Below are 10,420 nucleotides of genomic sequence, written 5' to 3'. Positions count from 1 at the left end.
CATCATAATTAAACCAACCACCAAGCCTTTCCTATTGGTCTCTTATCAGTGATTTTAGGTTATATTAGCGCAATCAACGACCTGACCTTACTAGTTCTATTTTGTCTGATTTAAGGGTGAGCAATGTGTTGAAATCTTACATAAAAACGAATCAACAATTCAACATGAGAGAGAGAGATGGATATACTATAATTGAAGTCAAACTCCTTACTAATGAGGGCTTATCAATAATCATGATTCATGATCAACATTTTTTTTATAGCTATGGATTATATCCTTTTGCCCGATTGCATATATATTCTACCAATAGTTTTTTTTATATAACTTTGCAGAACAATATTATTTAGATTTTTCTTAAAGAAAAGAAACGGAAACGGAAACGAAAACACAAATGTAAAATAAAAAAATATTTTCATTGATTTCAATAATTTCAGGTTCAATACTAGAAGTAAAACAAACATCTTAATTTATTTTGTTGTATTTGCTATTAGTATTTCTTTAAAACATATTTCTCTTTTAATTAAAATAGTCTCGGTTGACATCATATTATAAATAGATTTATACTTTTGATATCTCATCATTTAAAATATGTATATAAATAGGCATTTACTAAATTTTTGTTTTCTTATCACCACCCTAGCTATAGAATTAAATTCAACTTAAACATGCTACATATAGATTTAGTAATGCATATTTCTTTAATAAAAATGCACTTCTATTATATAAAAAAAAGTGCACTTCTTACAAACAGCGTGAAAGTAAAACTATTTGTTATTTATGAAAAATGTTCAATATACACTCTAAGGGGGTGCATAAATGTAAAAAAGAGAAAGATAGAAAGAATGAGAAAAGAAAAAAAAAAGTGAAAGATGTGATGAGTAAAAAAGAAAAGAAATATGAAGAAAAAATGGGAGTAACAAATTAAGGGGATGGAAGACAAAACAAATGAATATGATTATCTTTAGTGAGAATTAAAGTGAGAAGCTGGACTTTCTTTTACTGTTGAGCAATGAAGATCACAAAATAAGTTACTCAAAATGTGGTGTCCTTTTTACGGTTGAAAAACATAGAAAAAGGATAAAATATTAAAAATAAACAATAAATAATAAGAATGCGAACACATATAAGAAGGATGTACGTTCTGGATCGGAAGATCGAGTACTCCGAGGCCAATTAGAACTCCACAGTTCCTTGGTGATGAAAGATAAAGACAAAAAAAGTTATAACTTGAACAACAATCACTCCCTTGAGGTTGTGTCTGATGCATGATTATTCCATTTTGGGCTGTGTAGAACAAGGGACAAAAGTAAAAATGATAGATGAGCTAATAAATATAAGTTAACAGTTAAAAATAAATGTAAATAAAAATTTTAAACATGACAAATAATTTGTGAGACTCTTTTTAAGTTACTAAGAGATGTATCAGTAAACACTTGTTTAAATTCTTAAAATTAATGTGGCATGCTAAGATTCATAAACAAAATTAAACCAATCCAATTTAGTTCACCATTGAAAATGCTTTAAGGAATGACAGAATGTGCAATAATTAATTACTATTTAACACTACCATATGAAGTACATTTAATTTATTGTCGTTGATTTATGATTATGAAAGGTGAAATGCCATTTGCACATTTTAATTTAGAATTTGATCGCAATTATTAATTTTTCATTATTATAAATTATAAAATCTTATATAATAAAGTTGTAATTACTTCAAAAGTCACTTTTACAGTATTTTCTAATTAATAAACAATGCAAAAAAATTATACTTGTATATAAAGGAGTAAATTGCATTAACATCTTATGAGATTGTACAAACACTTTCTATTTTTGTTACACCTGCACTAATCTCCATAATTGTTTGAAAAGAATTACACTGATATCAAATATACATTACACTAATCCTCTTAAATGTTTGAAAATATTACATCATATCCTCTTACAAGGGAAGTCACCATGAAACCATGGCAAATTTTGTATGATGTTACAAAATTTTGAGGTCATTTACATAAAATTGCACTCGTTAATTTTTGAATGATAACTAAAACATAATTATTTGAAAATGTCTGAAAAAGTTAAAATGATAAAGCCAGGAGATGCTCAAATCATCAAACAGAGAGGGATGGTTGAAGAATTCGAGGGGAAAAAAAGGAAAGGAAAGGTTACTTATCATAACGAAAGCTTGATTTTGACCAAATATTGAAGTTATAATCCAAGCCCACTTGTGTGTAGCTCTCAAATCCCATGTAGACGTGGGCCATATAAAAAACAATAATTTGAACCAAATTTAACATCTCTTGTCCATTCAAAAATTGAATTGCGAAAAGGATATGATAAAGAAGTTGAAACGCAAAAGAAATCAAGTAGGACCAACTAGTAATTCAATAGGCAGGAAAGGAAAACATCAAAAAGGAAAGAATGCCAATTTGGAGAGATATCATTTTCTGAGGCCTAGTTGAATCGATAATCTGCAAGCAGCCTAAATGGTAGCTGCATATTGACGCTAGGTACCCAATTACAATAAATTTACATTGTGTATCAGAATTCCCATTAAAAAAAACAACTAACAACTAACATTTATCGATAATAAAAATATATGTATTGTGATAGTTGTTAACTTCTTTATAAATAGTTATTATGTTTATGTGGTTCTGATTTTTTATTTATTTTATAATAAACTTTAGTTGAAGCACAATCAAGACAAGATCCGTTAAGTTCGTTGCAAAATACAAACAATTGAGCCTGCATGACTGTAACTTGTTGACCCATGTTTCCCAAATAAAAAGCAATAAGAACAAAAAAGACCACCAATGCGAAAATTGAAGCCCCATTCTATGACGGATCAGCATCAGAAAACCAATCATGTAATCTACAATATATGGAGATCCTCATATTATAAACACTTATTGGACCTCCTTTATTTTTTTCAATCTCACTCTTTTGTCTTACCATATCACCTATTATATTTATATATTTTTTCTCTTTATTTCAATCTTTTTCATAATATAGTGTTGCGCGCAGCAACCTGAAAAGTCCCAGCACAACACAGAGCCCCTGCTGTGACCGAATTCTCCAAGCACTATATAACTCATGTTTAAAAGTACGGGGTTAAAATCAGTCAAACACTATACTATGAAACAAAAGTGTAATTAAGTAATAAAAAACTACATAGACCCACAACTAAACATGTCTAGAATTTGTTTTCTGCCACACAGAGATGGACCAATTAACACACTACTTAATATTGACAAAAACAAAGAAATTAAGGGGATTCTATTTGTGCTTCTTTTCCCCCCTCTTCCCACCCCTTTAACCTTTCTTAAAATTCTGTCAAAAATACTCGTGGAAGTGTTAAAAATGAAAACCCGCTTCCTCAGCAATCACTAACTCTCTCCCTCCCTCCCTCCTGATACATTTTGTCTATTGATAGTTTGATACATCATCTGTCAATTGGATTTGGATTTTGATTTTAACAAGCTTATTTATAAACTAATTGGATTTGATAGCAAAATTCTACATCATATTATAATAAATCATTTTATATTAATTTGTCTTGGTTTTGGCACTCCTTGTGCTCATGCCAAGTATCTTTTATATTAATATATTATTTTGAAAAAAAAAACACTAGATCATCATCATCAATTATTTAGATTTGATATCTATGTATTGACAGGACAATAGCCCTCTCTCCGTAATCAAATTTAAAAATCTATTTTGTATTTGGAATAGCAATATTTTATGATTTTAATACTTTTGGAATAATTTTTTTTTACATGAGTTGAATCCTAAGACTCATCAGTGTCAGGTTATAGGTCGTCCATCAACAAAATTTTCAAATCGGTAGTGAGATTTGAATTCATATTCTGGGATATGAATCCGATATTTAATAACTTAATCTTTGTTGGCCTCAAATTTAGTTTTTGGAAGCCTTAAAATTTACTTAGTACATCCCGAAAACTAAAATTTAACATATTTATCTACTACTTAGTATTTTCATAATAGTGTTCCAAAAATGGACAGTTATTTTTTTTTACCAAAACACTAAAGGAAAAAAGGTGAGTAGAATCGCAATGAAAGTATATAAAGAATTACAGATGGACCAAACAAGAATTTAGTCAATGTAGCCCATATATAGTTTAACTTTTTCCAAAGTTTTAATGGGTAATTCTATTTGCACTCTTCTTTTTCTCTATGCAACCACCTTATTTTTTTTGTATTTTTTGTGTGTAAAAAATATTTTCTCAACAACTAATTTTCTGATCTTATTATTTTAATTAAAAATATTTTAAAAATAGACATATGTTCTAGAAATTAATTTTAAAGATATATTAAGTAAATTTCAAAAAATAATTTTCAAAATATTAAAATTTTATAAATATTAATTAATTAAAAAATTGTAATATACTATAAAGAAAAAACCTATTTATTTACATGTTTGAATAAATATTATATTAATACTATTAAGTGCTACATTAATATTTTTCAAGTATAATTTATTTATTTATATATACTTATAAATTTTTGTATATTGTATTAATATACATTTAAATATTTACATTCAAGAAAGTATTATCATTAAATGTTATATTAACATTTATTTTCAAATCTAATTTACTTATATACATAAATTACACGTATACGATATTTTCTATATATTATATTAATATACATTCCAGTTTTTTTTATTTATAAAAAAACATGTTTTATAAACTAATTTTTATAAGATATCAAATAAATAAAGAATTTGTGGCATACTATATAATGAAAAAGTTATATATTTATATATTTGTATAAATATTACATTAATAACAATAAATACTACATTCAATAAAAGAATATCAACCTAACATTTTTTCTCAAATCTAATAATATTTTTTTTGGAAATAATTTACTAATAATATATGTTCAATATGAATGATGACAATTAATAAATTTATAAAATTGATAATTTAAATTCCACTTTACTATTTGTACTCGACTTTATTTTACTTAGATATACAAGTATACAGATGCTAATAATATCAGCCTTCAATAAAAAGAATATCAACCTAACATCTTTTAAAAACAATTTTGATAATTTATTTTTTAAAACTATTGCACTGATTCTATAAAAAACCTATTGCAATGGTTATTCATTTTATGGTTTTTTGTTCATTATTTAACACATTATTTGAGGTGATTATCAAACATTTTTTATATATTGAGTCTTGTTTTAACTCATAAATTAGGAATTAATACTTAGGCTATTTATATTTTTAGGTGATTATCAAACATTTTTTATATATCGAGTCTTGTTTTAACTCAAAATTAGGATAAATTAGGAATTAACACTTAGGCTATTTATATTTTTAGTTTTTAGGACTTTTTGATATTTTTATGAAGTTTTATGGAAAATGAAGTTGAGGAACCCTCGTTTAAATGTGATTTGTTGTGCGCTTAAGTGAGAAGAGATAAGGTTTTGCTTAAGCGAATTGTTACTCACGCTTAAGTGATGAGAGTCAAAATATGCTTTGAAAGAAATTATAAGATCTCATTACTCATGCTTAAGCGAAGTAGTCACAACAAGCCAAGCCCATATTAGAATATAAAAGACCTAAGGTTTAATTGAGTGGCCATTCTATTGCGTTTTGGGAACAACTTTCTAGCAAAGAATAGAACCATTCTTAGGGATCTTTACTTGGTTTGATTAGGCATTTGTATAGGATTGCTTTTGGCCATTGTAATCAAGCTATGAACAACTAATTTTCTCATTTGTTGAGGTTGGAAAGGCTTAACCAAATCTCATGCAATACTCTTTCTTTAATATAGTTATTCAGTTTTATTATTATTCTTCTTCTCTTAATATTTGTTTTAAACTAATCACCTATGATTTGATTTTAGGAATCGATAGTTTTTTGGGATTGATTCTAGACATAGGTGAATACCGATTAAACTCCGTTAATTCTTAAACATTAATGCATGTTGCTTAGGTTGATTTGCCAAGACATTGAGAATTAATTTAAATAACTTAGACTTTTTTGCTTAAAACATTAGGGTTAGAATAAAACTGTAAATTAAGGATAAGTTGCATGAAAAACAAGATTGATTGAGATTATTGTATTGAAAAAGGGAGAAACCAAATCCAACTCTGACTATTTTTAAAGCATCCATTTTTCGCAACACTGTAATTGTTCTGCTATTATTCTCTTTTAATTACTTGCATTTATTCTTACATTGTTCTTTTGGTATTCAAATACAAACCATTGAGAAATACTTTTACAAACCTTAGTCTTTTAATTGGAATTGCCTAGATAACAATTAGTCCTTTGAGAGAGTACTTGGACACAAGTCCTAATACTATTTCAAAACTTGGTTTCACTTGATCACATAAAAAATCTCCAACATCTCCTTTCTTCCTATAAGCACAACAAATTCCTCTGCTTAATCATGGACAACAAAACTGGCTTTGTGGTCAGTGCACCACAACTAGTGATGCAGAAAAAAATACATTATATTTTGTGGTGATTTTTAGCCGTCAATACCTTTATTTCATTAACGATGTTAAACGATCATTTTGAATCAATTCAGAAAGATAAAAGACTAAATGATTTTTTAAAAAAATAAATGATCAAATTGAAAAAAAAATAAGATAAGAAATCATGTGTCATTTGACCTTTTTTTACGTTAAAAAGTTAAATATATATGTTAAAGTAAGAATGTAGTAGCAAATAAAGTTCAATCGTGAAGAGAGTCTAATTTAGTTGAAGTTGAATAAAAATGCATAAATTATTGTAAACATATGCCATTATTTTCCTAAAGATAAAAACAAAGTACAATCCATATTTATTAGTGAAGGGGGGAGTAATATCTCTCCACAATACAAAATTATGTAACCATAGACAGATCACAAATATGAATAACATATATAAAACGACAATCATGAATAACAAATATATATACAATATATATATATATATATATAATTCTTAATGGGAGGCCAACGTATTAAAGAATCAGTGTTCCGAACGTTGGAGCATATGTTGCTGCAAGAACAAAAAACATCAGAGGAATCGATAACTTGACGGAAGTTGCACTAGAGGAGCCATTATCTGTGGTTGGCACGTTTGTGGATCCGGTTCCTGCAATTTAATGTGAAATTGTATGGGTAATTAACGTTGTACGTGGACAACTTGGATCGTAAATATCACTTTCCTAGTCTTATTTTTTTATTTGTTATAATGTCAAAGAGTTTTCTTTCTCCCTTCAATCACACTTCCTGAACTTGTTGAATTAACATTCATGTACATACCTGATGGATCCGAATTAGGAGAAGGAGATCCCACTGGTGAAGCAGCTGTACACAAACACATGATGCAAATTAATTATCACCAAGATATATATATGAATTGAAAAATTATTTGTGAACTCCAGATGCTAGGCGACATCTCGAGCAAAAAGATAGAAAAATATAGATATAATATCTAATGAAAAATGTTAATGACACTTTTGTTTTTATATATGATACATGATATGTAAAGATTACTCATATGAATTAGATTTAGATTAATTTGAACTTTACCTTAGTGATTTTAATTGATTAGAGACTCATTTGATATTTGGCTCATATGATGATCTAAGAATAAACTTTGTTATCTTACCATTGCACTGAGTGATGGGTGGGGTCCGCACATTGCAAGCCCCAGGCAAAGCCAGGGCCTGGGTTTGGTTGATTGTAACTCCCAATGAAGATCCTCCCCCGTTAAGAACCTGGCACAGGCACTGTGGTTGTGACCTGACAACACTGGAAAGCTGTGTGCAGCACCCAGAAGAAGGGGTGGAGGAGTTCCCCGTTATGAAGTTTAGGCACGGAGACAGGTTCACCAACGCACTTGTGCAACTTGATTGTTGTGCCTTAGCCCCTACACACATCATGCTAATGATCATTACCACCAAAACCACACCCATCTCCATTTTCCCTTGTGCTGCCATTCCAATAATTCGAACAAGATATCGTCTATATGTGACTAATTAGCTAGCTGTGTTTGGTATAACGGTTTGGAAAGGACGGGCTTTTATAGGGATTAAAGAATATTGAGGCAAAAAAATTATAAAATAAAGGGTTGGTTTATGTTGGTGAACTACTAACTCTCAAATCAGATGAGGTCTATTTGGGATTTGGTAGCACCTTCGTATTTTTTAAGCAGTTCAAAGTTCAAACGCGGACATTTGAACCCTTTAACCTGCATAAAAAAGTCCAAGTAACTTTTATAGAAATTAGGCTAACCGGTTTGATCGAAAAATACATGAATTAATTTAGTGTCTGATTTAAATTAATTAAGAAAAATTATAATAATATTTAATTTTTAATATTATAAAATTATAATAAGGAGAAATCAAATTATATTAAATTAGAAGTTTCTTATAATATATTACCTATATAAAATTTCTTATTAATTCAAAATCAACATAATATAAATATTTTAAAATATATTAAAATATAAATATTTTATTATATTTTTTATTTAATTTTGATAAAATTTGACATAGACAATTTTGATAATATTTAGATATAATTTTTAAATTAATAAAAATCACATTTTTAATCAAATTATAAAAATAATATAATAATTATTAAAGTTAACTATATAATTTAATTCCTCCTTGATTATAATATTGTTTTATATATTATTTAAAATCAGTTTGACTATAGTTTAATACTTTGCAGCAGTGTGGTCACAAGCTATTTTAAAAATGAGTGGGTTATAACATCCGGGGAGGGAAGAACATAATTTGTGGACGTGTTAGTCACTAGTTAAGTTTGAGTGAGAATACAAGCATGGGCTTTGAAATATGACTCAATAAAACTAACTTCGTGTTTTTTACGCTTAATCTGTTGAATTTGGGGATCCGAAATCGATATGAACAGAAGAAATTTGTGGGATGAGAACTGCGTCAAAGAGAAGACAGGATGTCGCATTACAGACGTAATTAAGCAGTTTCGGAGAAATTGAGCAAAGCATTCTCGATTAATTAATTCTCTTGCAATCATGGTGTGCAAATGTCTCTTGTAAGTTGCAACAGAAGGACAATTATGATGTATTTTAATGACCTTATATTATAAAATAAAAAATTTAAAGAATTTCAAATTTAATAATATAGATATTTAAAACCATATCATCACCTCAGATTCAGAGTGATTATCAACTGGATGGAAATATCAAATTAACGAGTTATTACGAATCAAAAAGTTTTTTTTTTTTTTTACTGGACGCATGAAAAAGGTTAACGAGTCGTTATTGGTTTGATCAACAGAGTTATTGGTTGAACTGATTTAACTAAATTATTTAAAATAAATAACTATATATTTTTTACATATTTAAATCATAAAATATCATCATTAAAAATTTCAAATTCTTCTGCAGCGTTGATTTGTTTTTTTGTTCAGAGTTCAATCTATCTATCTATATAAATCAAAAGCAAAAAAAAAATCTATGTAAATAAATTAAATTTGAGGAAAAATATAAATATACCATTTAATTCTACTAATATACTCCAATTTGTGACTATATATTTAACAATTGTTAGAAATTTTTTGGCAAATTTACATATTCAATTTTGTTTCTATGATAATGTTAGAGCACCTAAAGATAACGAAGTCACTTAGTAATTGGTGACAAAAACTAAAACATAAAAAAATTATTTTGTAGGGATTAAAACCTTGAGTTTCTAGGTATGGGAACAAAAACACAAAGTTTAGACAATTGTTAGAAAAAAAAAAGGTAATTTTATTTTTTATCTGACCACCTCATCAAGCCGCATGAAACACAACTAGACTCCACGTTGCCACGTTTCAAAGATTTTAATAGTATTTAATTGCAATTAATGGCATACACAAAAAATTAATAATAAATTTTATAACATTTATAATGTAAAATCACTTAAATAAATTGTTTATCTTAAATTTATAAGTTCTATAACATAAATTTAAGAATTTTACATAATATTTCACTTCAATAGCTAAGGTACTGAAAACTTAATTTGAATTACATTAAATTTTAAATTTAAAATAATTTTTTTAGTAATAATCAATTAAACAACAATTATTTATATAAACAACACAATCAAGTCATCAATTTCAATGAAAAATTTGTTAAGCAACATTACTTAAACTTAAATAACTCATTTAAGCATTCCTTTTGGAGATGTACGTAAGGAGCCTTTGTTTCAAGGTGTGATATCTCCAAGAATGTTATTATTATTAAGAATGTTATTCCAATAAATATTTAAAATAATTGAAATAAAAAAATAAGAGTTAAAATGAAAGTTATAAGTGGGTGAAAACCAAATTTTCACATTCTCATGGAAATACAATTTACCCACCCACGTGGTGGGAATAAAAATGAAGCAAATCATGTTGTAATTACTTTAAAAAAAAAAA

At 27.5% G+C, this 10,420-nt stretch overlaps 1 protein-coding gene across 1 annotated transcript; it reads right to left on the bottom strand.

Moving 5' to 3' along the window:
* Positions 1 to 6,790: 6,790 nt before the first annotated feature.
* On the bottom strand, positions 6,791 to 8,210 carry LOC100802241 (non-specific lipid transfer protein GPI-anchored 5). Its single transcript, XM_003555293.5, has 3 exons — positions 7,641 to 8,210; positions 7,292 to 7,336; positions 6,791 to 7,121 (listed from the first exon to the last, which is right to left on the bottom strand). Exons 1-3 carry the CDS (start codon positions 7,969 to 7,971, stop codon positions 6,988 to 6,990), a joined length of 510 nt encoding a protein of 169 aa, XP_003555341.1. The 5' UTR covers positions 7,972 to 8,210; the 3' UTR covers positions 6,791 to 6,987.
* Positions 8,211 to 10,420: the final 2,210 nt, after the last annotated feature.

This window comes from Glycine max, chromosome 20, assembly GCF_000004515.6.
Source record: "Glycine max cultivar Williams 82 chromosome 20, Glycine_max_v4.0, whole genome shotgun sequence".
Classification (NCBI taxonomy): domain Eukaryota; kingdom Viridiplantae; phylum Streptophyta; class Magnoliopsida; order Fabales; family Fabaceae; genus Glycine; species Glycine max.
This window is presented reverse-complemented; position numbering and strand designations above follow the sequence as displayed.